At 44.3% G+C, this 21,521-nt stretch overlaps 1 protein-coding gene across 1 annotated transcript in view; it reads left to right on the forward strand.

Moving 5' to 3' along the window:
• Positions 1 to 21,521, forward strand: part of LNX2 (ligand of numb-protein X 2) — a 179,926-nt gene that overhangs the window by 89,341 nt on the left and 69,064 nt on the right. The window contains 3 exon segments of the mRNA XM_040426175.1: positions 16,172 to 16,525; positions 16,528 to 16,647; positions 16,649 to 16,662. Of these exon segments, the coding sequence (XP_040282109.1) occupies positions 16,259 to 16,525; positions 16,528 to 16,647; positions 16,649 to 16,662 (401 nt within the window). The 5' untranslated portion in view covers positions 16,172 to 16,258.

Here is a 21,521-nt window from a genome sequence, read left to right on the forward strand (position 1 = left end):
TTTACTGTACAAAATTACTACCAATAGGTAGTACTTTAGGTTGTTACTGACATGACGATACTAAATATTTTTAGTTTTTCTCTTTGTTTTTTGTTTTTAAAATTTTTAGACGTGAGAAGGCATTTTTTGTATGGGAAAAAGTGCTTAAGGGACATCTGTCAGCCTATGTCAGCTTTGTACCTATGAAACTGGCTGACCTGTTGCGTGTGCACTTGGTAGCTGAAGGAATCTAAATGAGAAAATATGTTTTAATATATGCATGAAAAACGAGGGCGTTGCCATTACACCTAAAAGGCTCTGCTCTCTCTGGAACTGCCACACCCTCTGCACTTTGATTGACAGGGCCAGCAAGTGTAAACATCAGCACACCTGGCCCTGTCAAAGTGCAGAGGGCACAGCAATTGCAGAGAGAGCAGAGCCTCTTGGTGTAAAGGCAACGCCCCGTTGCTCCTAGAGGCTCATTTGCATATAGTAAAACATCATTTTTCTCAGCAATGCGGGCACATATGAACATGGGACCAACACGGATGCCTTCAGCTTCCAAGTGCACATAGAACAGGTCAGCCGGTGCCCTAGGTACAGATCTGCTGACAGATGCCCTTTAAGGCCCACCTTCCATCGCCATATGTTTACAGCGCAGGACGAAAGGACCCGTGCGCCCCCTTAACGTAAGCATGACAGATTTTCACCTTCTATATGAAATCAGTGAAGGTTCCTATTTAATGACTACAAGCAGAGATCTTGAAAACTGAAAAATTTATACCGCAAGCATGAACGGTCCTACGAAATCATCTCTCCGATGTGGTTCAATCCTCTCCCTATTTTACTAGTATCACCAGGCTCTTGTTGTAGCTACTACCGAATTTAAAGCTGTGAAATTACTAGTGCCTCAGTAGGTGACAACGAAAACTTGGGGAGGGGGAGGTGTAAAAGCACGGAGGTGAGGTATCAAGAGTGTCAGAGTAATGATGAGACATTGTGGCAGGACGTCTTACGTGTGGATACAATTTAATTCTCTTTTCACAGTGCAGATCAGTGCACCTACAGTATATGCTGCTGTGCACCTTTCCCTCCCCGGAGATAATTGTACGGTACAATTTAAAAATATGGGGGTATGAGTAGACCCCCACTAGTATTTTCAGCAATGTATAATGACTATCTGACATCTGTTAAGGAGACTTCTTCACTTGTGTATGAATTTTCCCGAGACGCAAGGAGCCTCATTTTCAGGCCCACACTGCAGCTGATATCAGACGCCTGTTGTCTGCAGCGAGATGAATACCGAGGTTAATGTATCCTCAGCCTGAATTTATGCATTCCCTAAAAACGCAAATAAACAGATGAGTTTTAATGGCAGAATCACTGGCGTCTGTTTGGGTCCACATTTATCATGTCATATTCAATGGAATTCAGTGAGACTTCGAGTAGCGCGGAAAGTGTTATTAACATACTGAAATCACTAACACTTGTGTGTCATTTGTATCTTGTAAGCGTTTCGGGGAGGGGGTGGGGGTGTAAAATCTATTAGTATTCTGGTTGCTGTGGAGAAAAGGCAAAGGAAGCCGTAAGTTGTATTATGCCGCCCTTGTAAGTCTTCTTTATCTTCTGATGTGTTAGTAAAACTATTCTGAAGCACTGTTTCTCTGTTGTTCCTCCTGGAAACGGGTGAATAAACTGACAACTGGGCATTACCACCCCATTTTCGAAGGGGCTTGTCCCTATACTGTAAGGGTGCATTCACACAACCATATCCGTTTTTCAGTCTGCAAACTGCAGATCCACAAAATACAGGTACAGTCTGTGTGCATCCTGCACTTTTGAAAAAAAATGCCTGGATGTGGACAGCACACGGATGACATCAGGACGGAGGCTGTGCTGCCATAGACGCGCCTACATAATTTATAAAGAAAAACAGGCCTCGTCACAAATTAGACTAATCTAATGGCAGCACAGGAGGGAAACTAAGACCGGCGTATAAAGCCTTCTTAGTAAATGTCCCCCATTGGTTACCAGTGAATTTCCTGGTGACAGGCTCCCTCATGCATATGACCATGTCCGTTTTGCGGTCCGCAAATTGCAGATCCGCAAAACATGGATGCTGGCCATGTGCGTTCAGTGATACAGACAAGAGTAGGACATGTTCTATTTTTTTTCAGGGCCGCAGAACAGACGTGCAGATGCGGACAGCACCACAGAGCGCTGTTCACATCTTTGCCCCATTGAAGGGAATGGGTCCGCATCCGTCCCACAAAAAATGCGGCTCAGATGCGGACCTAAAGCATGGTTGTGAGGCCTAAGGCTGGGTTCACACCTGAGCGTTTTACAGCGCGTTCCTACGCGCTGTAAAACGCTCAACAGGCAAGAACCAATGTTTCCCTATGGGCATAGTTCTCACCTGAGCGTTTTACAGCGCGTACGCCCCAAGAAGTACAGGAGCTTCTTTGGGGCGTATTGTCGCGCGTATTGTGGCAGTTTTTCATTGGATTAATCACACAAACGCGCGTACTATGCGCGTTTCCAAAATACAAAAACGCCCCAAAATACGCCTCAAAAAGCGCTTATCGAATACGCTCAGGTGTGAACCCAGCCTAAGTGTTAGATTTCCATTTAAGCCACTACTGATGGCAGCCATTACAGTTTTCTTTTGAGGTTCGCCCAGGTTTCCACAGACTGGGAAAGCCTACAAAACAACATTGTCATACAGAGTCACATTCCATCGCCACCTCCTGGCCTCCTCTCTGCTTCTGTGTATCTCATCATTTCTGGAAGCTAGAGGCAGCCTGGACGGTGGAGAAGGAGTTGGAATGTAACTGTATAACAATGCAGTCGTATCACTATAGTACCATTGCTTGGATCTGAGCACATCGAATGATATGATGAGATATCCTTAGCTAGTTTCAATTTCTTAGTGCTGGAAGCTTTCGTGGATAATGGGCAAAAATAAAAATCATAATAATTTTTATATAACACCAACATATTCCGCAGCGCATTACAATCAGGGGGTTCAAGTACAAACAGAGTCATAACTAAAATAGCAGTAGACAGGTCAACAATTAAAACAAGAGGAATGAGGGCCCTGCTTGCAAGAGCTTACAATCTATGAGGAAATTGGGGTGATACAAAAGGTGACATAATAGGTAAAAAGCCATCTTAACACAATGGGGGAGTAGATATAAGGCTGCAGGAGCCAGTCACCAGCCGATATCTGTAGTGCTTCTGAGTGCATGTGGTGTGGTGGATACTGAATCCAGAGGAAAAAAAGCAGTCTGGTTTGAGAGCTGCACTTATACACGCAGACAAATAACGTGAGTTTGTGAGCGTTCGCGTGTTTGATTTCAAGTGTGTGTTTGTTTTAAGTGTGTGACTTTAGATTACATGACTTTTGGAGGGAACTACAGTAAGTTAGATTCTATCACTGCACTATATTGTATTTTTTCTCTTTTGTTGCATAATCCCCATTTAGTATGTGTTCCATTATTGACAGCGCAGTCCAGTGCACATCTTGTCTAATGTATGCAGTCCTGGAATAGCCGTTTGAGGGTATATCTTTGTTCAAAATGTGAGCAAATTGCCCGTTTGGAATCGCACATTGTGTATCTAACCGGGCGAGTTTCAACACTGAGAAGCTTTGACAATTTGGATAAGAGTTTTCTACTCACTGAGCAAGCACTCTATGGGGTATATTTGGGGGAGGGTGGTAGCGAGAAGGCTCAGGAAAGTGAGATAAGTAGCTGGAAACAGTTAGAAAGCGGGGTAGAGGGAAGAGTGCCAGGGAGGCTAGTCCTGATCTGACACACCCCAACAAGTTTGCAAAGTTGGCAGATGAGGGGGATGTCAGTTCAGGGAGAGCACTGCTGCAGCCGGACACTTCCTCTGCCAGTCAGGGGAATGTTGGCTCCAGTAAGCAGGAGAGCAGGGCAGGCCAGACAGGTGCTGGTAGTGGGAGGCTCAATTATTAGGGGTACAGATAGGGCGATCTGTCAAAAGACCAGGATCATCGAACTGTGTGTTGTCTTCCTGGCGCTCGAGTTTGACACATCAAGGATCGGGTTGACAGATTACTGGGAGGGGCTGTAGAAGATCCAGCAGTCATGGTACATATCGGAACCAATGACAAAGTTAGAGCTAGGTGGAGCGTCCTTAAAAATGATTTTAGGGATTCAGGTCACAAGCTTAGGGCAAGGACCTCAAAGGTAGTGTTTTCCCAAATACTACCTGTACCACGAGCCACACAAAAAAGGCAGCGGGAGATTAGGGAGGTTAACAAGTGGCTCAAGAACTGGTGTAGGAAGAAGGGGTTTGGGTTCCTGGAGAACTGGGCCGACTTCTCTGTCGACTACAGTCCCTATCGTAGGGATGGGCTGCACCTCAATGGGGAAGGGGCAGCTGTGTTGGGGGAGAAGATGGCTAGAAGGTTGGAGGTGTGTTTAAACTAGGGACTGGGGGAGGGTAATTACATTATAGGATGGGAAGATAGTGCAGATAGAGACTGGACGGGACTGGGGGAGGAATGGAAGGAGGGACTAGAACAGTTCAGAAGGAAAGGTGTAGGGTAAAAAATATACATAAACCTCTTAAATGTATGTATACTAATGCCAGAAGCCTGACTAATAAAACTGGGGAACTGGAATTAGTGATGTCTGAGGAGGACTATGACATAATACATGGAGGCAAAAACAAATATAAAATACTAATAGGAGTTTATTATAAAGCACCTAATATACAAGAGCCCACAGAAAATCTACTACTAAACGAGATAGACGAGGTGGCAAATCATAATGAGGTCGTTATTATGGGGGACTTCAACTACCCAGATATAGACTTGGAAACTGAAACCTGTATATCTCACAAAAGAAACAGGTTCTTGGCAATAACCAAAGACAATTACCTTTCCCAACTGGTTCAGGACCCGACTAGAGGGACAGCCGTACTGGACTTAGTATTAGCCAATAGACCTGACAGAACAACAGATGTGCAGGTTAGGGGACACCTGGGAAATAGTGACCATAAAGTAATAAACTTCCAAATGTCATTGAAGAGAGTGTTTCTTCAGGGAGGAACAAAAATACCAAACTTCAAAAAATAGGCCATAGGCCTAACTTACTGGGACAAAGTCCTCAAAAATAAAAATACAGCCACAAAATGGGATATTTTTAAAAGCATCCTAAAATCTAATTGTGAAAAGTACAAACCGGATTCCAAAAAAGTTGGGACACTAAACAAATTGTGAATAAAAACTGAATGCAATGATGTGGAGATGGCAAATGTCAATATTTTATTTGTAATAGAACGTAGATGACAGATCAAACGTTTAATCCGAGTAAATGTATCATTTTAAAGGAAAAATACGTTGATTCCAATTTTCACGGTGTCAACAAATCCCCAAAAAGTTGGGACAAGTAGCAATAAGAGGCTGGAAAAAGTAAATTTGAGCATAACGAAGAGCTGGAAGACCAATTAGCACTAATTAGGTCAATTGGCAACATGATTGGGTATAAAAAGAGCTTCTCAGAGTGGCAGTGTCTCTCAGAAGCCAAGATGGGTAGAGGATCACCAATTCCCACAATGTTGCGCAGAAAGATAGTGAAGCAATATCCGAAAGGTGTTACCCAGCGAAAAATTGCAAAGACTTTGCATCTATCATCATCAACTGTGCATAACATCATCCGAAGATTCAGAGAATCTGGAACAATCTCTGTGCGTAAGGGTCAAGGCCGTAAAACCATACTGGATGCCCGTGATCTCCGGGGCCTTAAACGACACTGCACCACAAACAGGAATGCTACTGTAAAGGAAATCACAGAATGGGCTCAGGAATACTTCCAGAAACCATTGTCAGTGAACACAATCCACCGTGCCATCCGCCGTTGCCAGCTGAAACTCTACAGTGCAAAGAAGAAGCCATTTCTAAGCAAGATCCACAAGCTCAGGCGTTTTCACTGGGCCAGGGATCATTTAAAATGGAGTGTGGCAAAATGGAAGACTGTTCTGTGGTCAGACGAGTCACGATTCGAAGTTCTTTTTGGAAATCTGGGACGCCATGTCATTCGGACCAAAGAGGACAAGGACAACCCAAGTTGTTATCAACGTTCAGTTCAGAAGCCTGCATCTCTGATGGTATGGGGTTGCATGAGTGCGTGTGGCATGGGCAGCTTGCATGTCTGGAAAGGCACCATCAATGCAGAAAAATATATTCAGGTTCTAGAACAACATATGCTCCCATCCAGACGTCATCTCTTTCAGGGAAGACCCTGCATTTTTCAACAAGATAATGCCAGACCACATTCTGCATCAATCACAACATCATGGCTGCGTAGGAGAAGGATCCGGGTACTGAAATGGCCAGTCTGCAGTCCAGATCTTTCACCTATAGAGAACATTTGGCGCATCATAAAGAGGAAGGTGCAACAAAGAAGGCCCGAGACGATTGAACAGTTAGAGGCCTGTATTAGACAAGAATGGAAGAGCATTCCTATTTCTAAACTTGAGAAACTGGTCTCCTCGGTCCCCAGACGTCTGTTGAGTGTTGTAAGAAGAAGGGGAGATGTCACACAGTGGTGAAAATGGCCTTGTCCCAACTTTTGGGGGATTTGTGGACACCATGAAATTCTGATTCAACATATTTTTCCCGTAAAATGGTACATTTTCTCAGTTTAAAATTTTGTTCCATGATTTATGTTCTATTCTGAATAAAATATTAGAAGTTGGCACCTCCACATCATTGCATTCAGTTTTTATTCACGATTTGTATAGTGTCCCAACTTTTTTGGAATCCGGTTTGTACATACCTTATGGAAATAAAAGGTTAAGGAACAAGAAAAAAACAATGTGGATAAATAGAACGGTAAAGAAAGCAATAAATGACAAAAAGAAAGCATTTAAATCACTAAAACAGGAGGGTGGCGAGGAAGCACTGAAAAACTATAAGAAAAAATTGAATATGTAAAAAACTAATAAAAGCAGCCAAACTAGAGACTGAGAGATAAATTGCCAAAGAGAGCGAAACTAACCCTAAAATGTTCTTCAATTATATAAATGGTAAAAAGTATAAATCTGAAGGTGTCGGCCCTTTACAGAGTAATGAGGGGGGAGTTGCAGAGAGCGATGAGGAGAAAGCAAAGCTATTAAATATTTTTTTCTCCACTGTGTTCACTGAGGAAAATAAACTGTCAGATGAAATGCAGAATGTAAAAGTAAATTCCCTATTAAAAGTGCCCTGTCTGACCCAGGAAGAAGTACAGCGGCGTCTTAAAAAGATTAAAATAGACAAATAGCCAGGACCAGATGGCATACACCCACAAATCCTAAGAGAATTAAGTAATGTCATAGCCAGACCCTTATTTCTGATATTTAAGGACTCTATACTGACAGGGAGTGTTCCACAGGATTGGCACATAGCAAATGTGGTGCAAATATTCAAAAAGGGTCCAAAAACAGAGCCCGGAAACTATAGGCCGGTAAGTTTAACATCTGTCATGGGTAAACTGTTTGAAGGTTTTCTAAGAGATGCTATCATGGAGTACCTCAATGAAAATAAGCAAATAACGCCATATCAGCATGGCTTCATGAGGGATCGGTCATGTCAAACTAATTTAATCAGTTTCTATGAGGAGTTACCGTATATGCCGGCGTATAAGACGACTGGGCGTATAAGACGACCCCCAACTTTTACACTGAAAATATAGAGTTTGGGATATACTCACCGTATAAGACTACCCCTTTTTCAACACACAGCAGTACATTACTGCATCCCACCACCATCCCTGGGTACCTCTGCCATCCCTGAATCCCACCACCATCCCTGGGTACCACTGCCATCCCTGCATCCCACCACCATCCCTGCATCCCACCACCATCCCTAGATACCACTGCCATCCCTGCATCCCACCACCATCCCTAGATACCACTGCCATCCCTGCATCCCACCACCATCCCTAGGTACCACTGCCATCCCATGGTATCACCACCATCCCTGCATCCCACCACCTTCCTTTTCCTCCCTCCCTGCCTCCCAGACCCTAAACATGTGCCACCTATACCCTGAACATGTTTTTGTTATGTTATTCTTCATATTCATATGCACATCTGCGCCGCACTTAGATACGCCGCACGGAGATCTCGCACATGCGCAGGAGCGAGATGCGAGCGGCCGTGAGGATCCCGTGTATTCACGCTCGCCACATGAAATCTCGCACATGCGTAGGAGCGAGATGCGAGCGGCCGGGAGGATGGCGGTACAAGGAGCATACAAGGTACAGAGCAGGGGGGAGGCATACAAGGTACAGAGCAGGGGGCGGTATACAAGGTACAGCGCGGGGGGGCATATGCCGTGGGTTACATCGCAGCTCTCAGCTGCTGGGGATACAAGGCAATAGCCCGGGCTCTCTCTGTTGATAATTCGGGCGTCCTGGCACTGCAGCGCCCGCCATACCCGGCGTATAAGACGACCCCCGACTTTTGAGAAGATTTTCATGTGTTAAAAAGTAGTCTTATACGTAGGAATATACAGTTCTAGACTTGACAGCGTTGAATCAATAGATGTCGTATATCTGGACTTCTCCAAAACATTTGGCACTGTACCACATAAAAGGTTAGTATATAAAATGAAAATGCTTGGACTGGGGGAAAATGTCTGTATGTGGGTAAGTAACTGGCTCAATGATAGAAAACAGAGGTGGCTGTCACTAGTGGCAGGGCCGGCCTTTGGGGTGTGCGGGCTGTGCGGCCGCACAGGGCGCCATAGTAACAGGGGCGCTGGGCAGCCGACAGCTCGCAATGTAATCTGCGGCAGGCGAGGCTGCACTTGTGTTCTCCCTCGGGGCGCCCCCTCCATCTCCCTCTCCCCTGTCTGACCTGCCTGCTGCCCCCGCCGCTGCCAATAAGAAGAGAGGCAGGAGGAGGAGGGGAGGGGCTGTGGCCACTGCGCCACCAATGAAAAAAACTGACCTGAAATACAAATACAGGAGGCGGGTGCTGGAATCAAATAGCCGGCACCCGACCTCTGTGACAGGGAGCTGCGATCAGCTGCAGTTGAGTTAACCCCTCAGGTACCGCACCTGAAGGGTTAACTGCCGCTGATCGCAGCTCCCTGTCACAGAGGTCGGGTGCCGGCTATTTGATTCCGGCACCCGCCTCCTGTATTTGTATAAGAAACGTTGGTGGCACAGTGCGCCCCCCCCCCAACACCCCAGTATAAGAAACGGTGGCACAGTGCGGCCCCCCCCCCCCAACACCCCAGTATAAGAAACGGTGGCACAGTGCGGCCCCCCCCCAACACCCCAGTATAAGAAACGGTGGCACAGTGCGGCCCCCCCCCCAACACCCCAGTATAAGAAACGGTGGCACAGTGCGGCCCCCCCCCCCAACACCCCAGTATAAGAAACGGTGGCACAGTGCGGCCCCCCCCCAACACCCCAGTATAAGAAACATTGGTGGCACAGTGGGAAGTGCCAGTGAGGGTTAAAAAAAAATAAAAAAAAATTAACTCACCTCCTCCAGTTGATCGCATAGCTGCCGGTCTCCTGTTTTCTTCAGGACCTGTGGTGACGTCACTGAGCTCATCACATGACCCATTACCATGGTGATGGATCATGTGATGAGTACAGTGATGTCACCACAGGTCCTTTGACAGGTCATGAAGAAAGAACAGAAGACGATCAATTGGAGGAGGTGAGTTCATTATTTTTTAACCCTCATTGGCACTGCCCACTGCGCCACCAATGTTTATTATATTGAGGGGGGGCGCACTGCACCACCAATGTTTATTATATTGGGGGGGCGCACTGCGCCACCAATGTTTATTATATTGGGGGGGCGCACTGCGCCACCAATGTTTATTATACTAGGGTGTTGGGGGGGGCGCACTGCGCCACCAATGTTTATTATATTGGGGGGGGGCGCACTGCGCCACCAATGTTTATTATATTGGGGGGGGGGTGCACTGCGCCACCAATGTTTATTATACTGGGGTGTTGGGGGGGCGCACTGCGCCACCAATGTTTATTATATTGGGGGGGCGCACTGCGCCACCAATGTTTATTATATTAGGGGGGGCGCACTGCGCCACCAATGTTTATTATATTGGGGGGGCGCACTGCGCACAACGATGGGTTAGGGAAATTTCACAGCAGAGTGCGCATGCGCTGGGAGCCTCGCCGGCGGTTAGGGTAGGGAAAAATTATGGGCCAGTGCACAGGTGCGGTGATCGGATGGATGTTCTCAGCTGGACACCGGCCGACACTGCGCATGCGCTGGGAGCCTCACCAGCGGTTAGGGTAGGGAAAAAGCACTGGCCCGTACGTAATTTTTCCCTTCCCTAACCGCTGGTGAGGCTCCTGGCGCATGCGCACTCTGCTGTGAAACTTCCCTAACCTGTCGTTGTGCGCCTGCGCGGCGCTGCACACCTCCTCACGTCATGTCCGGTGCGACTGGAAGTGACGAGGGTAGGGAAATCTCACGAAGTAGGGAAGTATAACATTACACCGGCCTTTGGGGTGTGTGGGCTGGTAACTACTTGGTTGGATAGTCAGCCAGCCTATGCCATGATGCCAGCAACAAGCAGTGTTTTTTTTTGGTTTTTTTGGGGGGGGGGGGGGCGCCACAAGGTTAGCTCGCACAGGGCGCCTGAACACCTAAGGCCGGCCCTGACTAGTGGAGTACCTCAGGGGTCAGTACTGGCCCCTATTCTCTTCAATATATTTATTAATGATCTTGTAGAAGGTTTGCACAGTAAAATATAAATTTTTGCAGTTGACACTAAACTGTGTAAAGTAATTGACATGAAAGAGGATAGTATACTGTTACCGATGGATCTGGATAGATTGGAGGCTTGGGCAGAGAAGTGGCAGATGAGGTTTAACACTGAAAAATGTAAGGTTATGCACATGGGAAGGAATAATCACCCATACATACTAAATGGTAAAATACTGGGTAACACTGACATGGAAAAGGACCTATGAATTTTTGTGAACAGCAAACTAAGGCTACTTTCACACTCGCGTTTTTGGCTTTCCGTTTGCGAGATCTGTCATGGGCTCTCACAAGCGGCCCAGAACGGATCAGTTTTGCCCTAATGCATTCTGAATGGAAAAGGATCCGCTCAGAATGCATCAGTTTGTCTCCGATCAGTCTCCATTCCTCTCTGGAGGCGGACACCAAAACGTTGCCTGCAGCGTTTTGCTGTCCGCTTATCGAAACTGAGCCAAACGGATCTAACCTGGCACACAATGTAAGTCAATAGAGACGAATCCGTTTTATCTGGCACAAGAGAAAACGGATCCGTCTCCCATTGAAAACGGATCCGTCTTGGCTATGTTACAGATAATACAAACTGATCCATTCATGACGGATGCATGCGGTTGTATTATTGTAACGGATCAGTTTTTGCAGATCCATGACGGATCTGCCCAAAACGCGAGTCTGAAAGTAGCCTAAGCTGCGGAAGCCAGTGTCAGGCAGCTGCTGCCAAGGCCCATAAGATAATGGGTTGCATCAAAAGGGGCATAGATGCCCATGATGAGAACATAGTCCTGCCACTTTACAAATCATTAGTCAGACCACACATGGAGTACTGTGTACAGTTCTGGGCTCATGTGCACAAAGCAGACATAGCAGAGCTGGAGAGGGTCCAGAGGAGGGCAACTAAAGTAATAACTGGAATGGGGCAACTACAGTACCCTGAAAGATTATCAAAATTAGGGTTATTCACTTTAGAAAAAAGATGACTATGGGGAGATCTAATGTCTATGTATAAATATATCAGGGGTCAGTACAGAGTTCTATCCCATCATCTATTTATCCCCAGGACTGTGACTGTGACGAGGGGACATCCTCTGCGTCTGGAGGAAAGAAGGTTTGTACACAAACATAGAAGAGGATTCTTTACGGTAAGAGCAGTGAGACTATGGAACTCTCTGCCTGAGGAGGTGGTGATGGTGAATTGGAGAATTCACTAAAAGAGTTCAAGAGGGGCCTGGATGTATTTATGGAGTGTAATAATATTACAGGCTATAGTTACAAAAAAAAGGCTATAGTTACTAGAGAGGGGTCGTTGATCCAGTGAGATATTCTGATTGCCTGATTGGAGTCGGGAAGACATTTTTTTCCCCTTAAGTGGGGAAAATTGGCTTCTACCTCACAGTTTTTTTTTTTTTGCCTTCCTCTGGATCAACTTGCAGGATAACAGGCCGAACTGGATGGACAGATGTCTTTTTTCGGCCTTATATACTACAGTATGTTACTAGATCAGGTTCAGAGGAATAATTCTGAAGGGGGAGAAATGGCAAAGAGTTAGATCATAGGATGCGATAGGCTAATCCAGGGTTTCTCAACTCTGGTCCTCGGGACCCACCTACCGGTCAGGATTTGAGAATATCCCACAGAATGAATACCTGAGTTCAGTCCTGATGCATGGACACTAATTATATCACCTGCTCAATACTAAGGAAATCCTGAAAACATGACTGGTAGGTGGGTCCCAAGGACCGGAGTTGAGAAACCCTGGGCTAATCTAAAAAGATGTGTTTTTAGGGAGCGTCTAAAACTATGGATGTTATAGATTAACCTAATTTTCTAAGAGAACTGGTGCAGCTCGGGAGAAGGCTTGGAGATGGGAGTGAGAGGTTCGGATTACACGAGTAGGATAGTGGACAGAGATGACGGAGGGGGTGCAGCACTGTGGAGAGCTTTGTGGGTGAGAATGAGCATTTTAAATTGAATCATGTACTGTATGGGCAACCAGTGTAATGACTGGCACAGGGCAGAGGCATCGGAGTAGCGGTTAGACAGATAGATGAGCCTGGCTGCTGTGTTCAGGATAGATTAGTAATGAGTTACAGTAATCAAAATGGGAATGGATCAGGGCAGCAATGAGAGTTTTGTTTCCACAGTAAGAAAGGGGAAAATTCTAGAGATGTTTTTGTGGTGCAGGCGGCATGAGCAGGCAAGAGATTGAATATAGAGGTAAAGGAAAAATCAGTGTCAAATATAACACGAAGACAACAGACATGCTGTCCCGGAGTTATGACAGTGCCACACACTGAGAGGGAGATATAAGGTTTAGGTAGGCTAGTGGAAGGAGAAAACACCAGTAATTCAGTTTTTTAAAGATTCAGTTTCAGATATAGGGAGGATATGATGTTAGAGACGGCAGACAGACAGTCACTGGTGTTGTGTAGTACCGCAGGGTTATATCACGGGAAGTATATTGTACACAAATATGTTATCTCCAAGAATACTGTTCATGTACATCCGAAAACTTCTTGTGTGGAAATGCCCTGGAATCCACAGGAAAGTCTGCATTCCTTTCATATTGATTATTTTGCAGATTTGGCCATAGAACTTCTCATTTTACATTGTAAGGGGCAAAATCGGCAACATTACAAGGAAAATCTATGACGGGGCATCGTATGGATTTGAAATGTCCTCAAATCTGTACACATTACTGTATTTTTCGCATTATAAGAAGCAACAGACCATAAGACGCACCCAGGTTTTAGATGGAGAAAAGTAAAAAAATATATATTTTGAACAAAATAGTGTCCTAAAAAATATTCTTGCAGACAATTAATAGCAACTAATACATTGCCCCTTTATCCATGTAGTTTAATTGTAGATTTTGGTGGCCCTCTTGTTTGAGTATTTCCTTCTATTTTCTTTTTTTCTCCTAGATAAATTATCAGCCACCTCATGTTTGCATGCTGGGAGTTGTAGTTTCACAGCAGCAGGATTGCCGAAGGTTGCTGATCCCTGTCCTAGATTCTGCATTCATTTTATGGGCAGGTTAACCCTTTCCTCTAGTTATACCCCTATTCCCAACGTATTTATGTTCCTACCCCCAGGCTAAATTTGTCCATGTTTCAGTTTAGGTGTTTAACTGGAGCTGAGGGTCCTTTTTTCAGTATACTTCAGTGTACTAGCATCTTGCACTTGATGCATGCCACTATGCTTTACCCACAGTTATGCTTCACTTCCCCTTGCACAACGCCACAGTACACTAGCACTGCGCACTTGGCGCATGCCTTCTAACTCCAACTTGGTGTAATACTTTCTCAGTTTTCCCACTGCTTCCCGACTCCTTCCCTTCAACTAATACTTTTATTGCTTTCTGGTACGTGCACTTCACACCGAATTGTGCTCTTGGGCGTCTAATGCACCATACTCTCCTTGACCTTACCAGCAATATGTAGCGCATACATTATTTTATACTGAGACACTGCTGCTTCGCACTATAAAACGCACTGACATTTTGGCCCCATGTTTTCGGGGAAAAGGTGCATCTTATAGTGCAAAACAAATTTACAATGATTTTGGTAGGGAAGGGAACCTGTAAGCAGTTATATTTTGCCCTAACTATGGGCAGCATAATTATCAACAGACTGCCTTATTACAAAGAACTACAGGGGAATTTATTAGGATTGGCGTTTCAGAGAGAACATAATTTTATAACGTTATAAGTCCATCACAAGGAAAGAGTCCACTTAGCAGCTCCCTCGTGGCATCTCCTTGTCCGAGTCAAATTCATTGACAGATCTCTTCCTATTTGTGACCTGTCAATTAAGCCGAGCCTGGCGAGGAAAACATGGTGAGGAGTTGCTCGGCGGACATGTCTCCCCATGCCTGACTTATTATTAAACAGTTTTCTCTGATGCACCGCAGTGTTTCCAAGTCATAGTTCTTTTTAACCCCTTAGTGACCACCCTTAGGGGCCTTATTCAATAAGAAAATTCCATTTAAAAAAAAATACGCTTTTCAATGAAAAAAATTGCAAAAAAAAATCTTCCCCATATGTTTGGTATTGTCTACCTGGACCACATAAATATAATGTAAATTATCCACTACGGTGAACGCCATAAAAAAAATAATAAAAAAAAAGACAGAATTGCTAATTTTATTATTAGTTGCCACCGAAAAAAATGTAATAACAAGCGATCAAAAAGCGCCATTTACTCCAAAATGATACTAATGAAAAATACAAGTCATCCCGCAAAAATCAATCCCTCACACAACTCCATAGAAAGAAAAATAAAAAAGTTATGGGTCTTGGGAAGCGTCAATGCAAAAACATTTTTTATGTACCGTATATGTATTTGGTATCACTGTAATCCTACTGACCCAGAGAATAAAGATATTATGTTATTTATACCGAAAAATGAATGCCGTAAAACGTAAAAACGCTGTGGCAGTATTCTGTTTTTCCATCTCCCTCACATAAGAGTTATAAAAGTTAATCAGAAAGTTATGTGTACCTTAAAATGGCGCCATTAAAAACTACAACTTGTCCCGCAAAAAACAAGCCCTCATACGGCTATATAGACGGAAAAATAAAAAAGTTATAGCTCTTGGAACGCGATGATGAAAAAAGGAAGAAAACGCTTGCTCAGTAAGGCCCAAAACAGGCTGGTCACTAAGGGGTTATGAGGAAGTCTGTGCTGCCCATGGTCTCAAGTTTTGGTCTCTCAGTTTTCAAGCATGGAACCCAAAGCCATGTATGTGTAGCTATAGCAATGGCTTCCAAAACCTGAGACTATATAGGACCTACATTTTCCAGTATCGAGGACCAAACCAAGAAGGTATTGGACATAGTAGAAATAAAGTCAAAGCGTTTGTCCACACCATCACGTGTCCCTCATTCCTCCCATGTTTTCCCTTGATTTTTTTGATGTGCGTTGTTCCTGTAGTAAAGTGAGGACTGTGTAGCTTTCTACTATCTATAGGAGCATGAGTTGGGCTAACTTTAGCAGGGATCCCCTCGTCATCACCCAGATGTGCTTGCTGAGTATACTGAGGATATATGTACTCATATATGCCAACATATTGTAAAAATCTGAGATAATCTTGATAGTTCAGGGGATCCGAGGACAGGCAGATGTCTTACTAACAGATTGTCATGTGAATCTTTGACTTCACTAAGCCACTTTCCCTATTGCGGCTGCTTGCTATGACTTAAGGGACTTAGAAACATCTGCTCTTGCCATATGCAGACACAAGCTGACGTTTCAAGTAAAAGACCTGTTTTGTTGCAATACTAGACACCCAGGCACCTAGAAGTCAACCCTCAACCTGTACATCATTATCATCATCATCATCATCAGTAGTCAGTTCCATGTTTTCAAGTTTTTTTTATTTTTGCAATAACCTGCATTGAAATAACAAATTTATTTTATTATTTCAGGAAGACAAATGGCAGCATCTGCTCCCTATGTGGAATGCTGAGGACTGGAAGAAAGACTAGTTGTTGAGGTACATTGGACTTTTCACAATGGGAACAGCGATGGAAGAATTAGTGGTGGTAGAGGATGATGCCTCATTGAACCCCTTGTGCTTTGACTGTGGTCAGCAGCACTGGACCAGAGAGAACCACCTTTACAATTACCTGAATGAAGTGGATGATGACCTGGTATGCCACATTTGCCTTCAACCATTATTACAGCCGCTGGATACCCCATGCGGCCACACGTTCTGCTACAAGTGCCTCAGAAACTTCTTACAGGAGAAGGATTTTTGTCCGCTGGACCGAAAGCGGCTGCCACTTTTAAACTGTGCAAGAAATCCAGTATCCTGGTGCACAAACTGCTGGACAAGCTTGTTGTCTCTTGCCCGTTTTCCAATGCTTGCAAGGACACCATGCAGCGCTGTGATGTGGAGGCCCCATCTCAAAAACAGGTGAGGTTGCCACCATAGTTGAGGGGCTTGTAGAATAGTGGTCAGGTTTCTTCTTCCATGCTGTCTTGAAGTTGGAGCTTTGATAAATTTAATATAACGATAACAAAGACAGGTGCACTCTGCGGTCTTACTAACCTCATACTGATGTAAAATTGAGAGATTAGCCAACATATCCTACTGTGATAAATTTAGTCATCAGTCCCACATTTGTGACCTAAATCAGGTCCTTGAGAAAGTATGTAGCTGATTGCTTCCATGTTTAGGTACAAGTTTGGGTGTCGTTGTTATGTACAAGTTTGTCGCCCTTTTGGAGTCTTATGCCACTTTGCACGAGCTATACGCTTTAAATAAAATATGGCGTATTTGTTAAGTGTAGATTCTGCAAGTCTGCACAGATTTTACCATTCTAGGATGCCCTATATGTCCCAGATTTTTTATCCAATTTTTCACACCTTTGCTTTTGCTAATCCTCAGCAGAATCTTCTGTTAAATCCACATATAACACATAAGGGTGTGTTAAAGGATTCTGTCACCAGGTTTCACCCCTGTCAGCTAAACATATGCTGATGTTCGGGGCCTCATCAGGATTCCTAATGTGGCTTCTAAATGTGATCCGTAGCATTTTTTTGCAAAAAAAACAGGTTTTACTAACCTGTCACTCAAAGAAATAAGGTGCCCAAGGGGATGTCAAGGGATGCAAGGTTGCGGCCGCACCCACCGCCGTTCGTGCCCAGCGCCGCCTTTCCAGACTTCTGCACCGCCTCCTAATCCTCTGTGCGCCGCCTCTCGTTCTCCCTCACTCCCTCCCCCCCTCCTGCTGTAAGATCTCGCGCGTGCGCACAGGGTTCTGCCTGATGCGCCCGTGCAGACTTCTCGATTTGGCTTCTTAAAGCGAAGTGCGCATGCGCCGGCACTTCGCTCAACCCAGGTATGACCTGCACTCTGGCGCCAGCCTCTCAGAGCCCTGTGCGCACAGCGCGATATCTACAGCAGGAGGAGGGGGAGGGAGAGCGAGAGGCGGCGGCACAGAGGATTAGGAGGCGGTGCAGAAGTCTGGAAAGGCGGCGCTGGGCACGAACGGCGGTGGGTGCGGCCGGCACCTTGCATCCCTTGACATCCCCTTGGGCACCTTATTTCTTTGAGTGACAGGTTAGTAAAACCTGTTTTTTAGCAAAATAAGGCTACGGATCACATTTAGAAGCCCACATTAGGAATCCTGATGAGGCCCTGAAACATCAGCATATGTTTAGCTGACAGGGGTGAAACCTGGTGACAGAATCCCTCTAAGCAAAATCCACACTGCAGGGACCTGCCACTGGTTTCATTATTTTGCATTACAAGGCAGATCCAGATGAAATCTGATACATAAAGGGTCATAAAATATTCATTGACTTTTTACTGTTCAAGTAAATGGAGCTTCCTAAATCTGCAACAATAATTGCAAGTTCTCATCATACTCTAATAGGTATCATCCCTGGAGAAAATATTCTTTGCTAAATAAACTGGAACATTTTAGAATGAATAAAAAGTTCTTTTCATCAATCTACAAATGTTACTGCTGTGATAAGGCACAAAACTGATTTCTGAATACCAGTTTTGTCCAACGTGCAGGGACTAGTCCACCAGTATGGGATTGTATGCAGTTGTTTCCTTTGATGCATTCGAGCTGTGACTGTAGAGCACACAGCCAAGAAAAAAGTATTTGCGGCCGCCATATATCTCCACCAGATATGCCGGTGAAAAACGTCTTTCCTCTGCCTAGTAATTTAGCCCCTCTAGTGCTCTTCTAATGATTACATAAGATCCTTCTGTATTCTCTGATTGCTTCTTTTTTTCTAAATGGCACATCATTTAATTTATTTTACGCACTTATATAGCGCTACTATATTCCGTAACACTTTACAGACATTAGCAGCAAATTCTCCCCAATGGGGCTCACAATCTAAATTCCCTATCAGTATGTCTTTGGAGTGTGGGAGGAAACCGGAGTACCCGGAGTAAACCCAAGCAAACACAGGAAGAACATACAAACTCCATGCAGATGTTGTCCTTGGTTGGATTCAAACCTAGGACCCAGTGCTGAAAGGCACCAGTGCTAATCACTGAGCCACCGTGCTGCCCACATTATCCCTTCTTCCGGACAAAATTTCAATGTCCCTTCTCTCCCAGTTACAATTTGGATTGTCAAAGATACATATACAGTTGCAAGAAAAAGTATGTGAACCCTTTGGAATGATATGGATTTCTATACAAATTGGTCATAAAATGTGATCTGATCTAAATCTAAGTCACAACAATAGACAATCACAGTCTGCTTAAACTAATAACACACAAAGAATTAAATGTTACCATGTTTTTATTGAACACATCATGTAAACATTCACAGTGCAGGTGGAAAAAGTATGTGAACCCTTGTATTTAATAACTGGTTGAACCTCCTTTGGCAGCAATAACTTCAACCAAACGTTTCCTGTAGTTGCAGATCAGACGTGCACAACGGTCAGGAGTAATTCTTGACCATTCCTCTTTACAGAACTGTTTCAGTTCAGCAATATTCTTGGGATGTCTGGTGTGAATCTCTTTCTTGAGGTCATGCCACAGCATCTCAATCGGGTTGAGGTCAGGACCCTGACTGGGCCACTCCAGAAGGTGTATTTTCTTATGTTTAAGCCATTCTGTTGTTGATTTACTTCTATGCTTTGGGTCGTTGTCCTGTTGCAACACCCATCTTCTGTTAAGCTTCAGCTGGTGAACAGATGGCCTTAAGTTCTCCTGCAAAATTGTCTTGATAAACTTGGGAATTCATTTTTCCTTCGATGATAGCAATCCATCAAGACCCTGACGCAGCAAAGCAACCCCAAACCATGTTGCCACCACCACCATACTTCACAGTTGGGATGAGGTTTTGATGTTGGTGTGCTGTGCCTCTTTTTCTCCACACATAGTGTTGTGTGTTTCTTCCAAACAATTCAACTTTGGTTTCATCTGTCCACAGAGTATTTTGCCAGTACTGCTGTGAAACATCCAGGTGCTCTTGTGCAAACTGTCAACGTGCAGCAATGTCTTTTTTGGACAGCAGTGGCTTCCTCTGTGGTATCCTCCCATGAAATCCATTCTTGTTTAGTGTTTTAACGTATCGTAGATTCGGCTAACAGGGATGTTAGCATATGCCAGATACTTTTGTAAGTCTTTAGCTGACACTCTAGGATTCTTCTTCACCTCATTGCGCAGTCTGCGCTGTGCTCTTGCAGTTATCTTTACAGGACGGCCACTCCTAGGGAGAGTAGCAGCAGTGCTGAACTTTGTCCATTTATAGACAATTTGTTTTACCGTGGACTGATGGAGATACTTTTATAAGCCTTTCCAGCTTTATGCAAGTCAACAATTCTTAATCGTAGGTCTTCTGAGAGCTCTTTTGTGCGAGGCATCATTCACATCAGGCAATGTTTCTTGTGAAAAGCAAACCCAGAACTGGTGTGTGTTTTTTATAGAGCAGGGCAGCTGTAACCAACACCTCCAATCTCATCTTATTGATTGGACTCCAGTTGGCTGACACCTCACCCTAAATAACTCTTGGAGATGTCATTAGTCTAGGGGTTCACATATTTTTTCCACCTGCACTGTGAATGTTTACATGGTGTGTTCAATAAAAACATGGTAACATTTAATTCTTTGTGTGTTATTAACAATAACTACAAAAATAGTGATTCGTTGGTTGTATTAAAACATAACTTTTACTAAAGAATTTAAGAAAAATAGGCCCAAAATACATAAATAGTGAATTAAATTGTCAGGACGGCGGTATAACAGGTCAATGTGCGCGGCGGCACCCAAGCAAATATGAAAAAGGTACTCGGCGGCACCCAAAAAGAAACCTGTACTCCTACCGCTCTGTCGTCAGCGTCCAGGGTGCAGGATGCGTCCAGGTGACACCAGAATGATTATCTCCAAACGGGCGCTCAGCTGCTAGGGGACGGCGGGGTGAAGGATCAACCCTAACTTGGCCCTATTAAGTGGTCTAAGGCTTGCCCTAATAACTAATTAGGGATAGCAGCCTAACCACAGGGCACTCGTGCTTATAAGGGCGACCCTGTCCGGAACCTCTCCCTGTGAACTGAGCCTATGTGGCCCTAATCTAGTCCCGCTCCCTACATGCACGTTTCAACAGAAATCATCAGGGGAAATTTTAACTAGGACTTGTTTATGTGAGACGATCGGGTAATACCAGGTATACACACCCATATGATCATCTGTGAACTAAATGGACTGCTGGAGGGAGTACTAGATAACGCTCCTCTACCATAGTACTGGCATCCTCAGATAAGCCGCGGGCATTGACCTGTTATACCGCTGTGCTGACAATTTAATTCACTATTTATGTATTTTGGGCCTATTTGTCTTAAATTCTTTAGTAGAAGTTATGTTTTGATACAACCAACAAATCACTATTTTTGTAGTTATTGTCAATGATGTATAGTGACCTATATTCATAGGACCAAGTCCATTCATTTGTTTGACTTTGTGTGTTATTAGTTTAAGCAGACTGTGATTGTCTATTGTTGTGACTTAGATGAAAGATCAGATCACATTTTATGACCAATTTGTGCAGAAATCCTTATCATTCCAAAGGGTTCACATACTTTTTCTTGCAACTGTATACTGTATGTGCTCTATCACAAACATAAATAGTACCAATATACCACACATATACATCACACCGCTATGCCAAACACATTGTACAACTGTGCAGCACACATGCCACTATACCAGACACACATACATCGTGCTGCTACTCAAACACACATACAAAGTACCACTATACCACACACATATACTATTTAGTACTGCTTTACTGCAAT

This window comes from Bufo bufo, chromosome 3, assembly GCF_905171765.1.
Source record: "Bufo bufo chromosome 3, aBufBuf1.1, whole genome shotgun sequence".
NCBI lineage: Eukaryota > Metazoa > Chordata > Amphibia > Anura > Bufonidae > Bufo > Bufo bufo.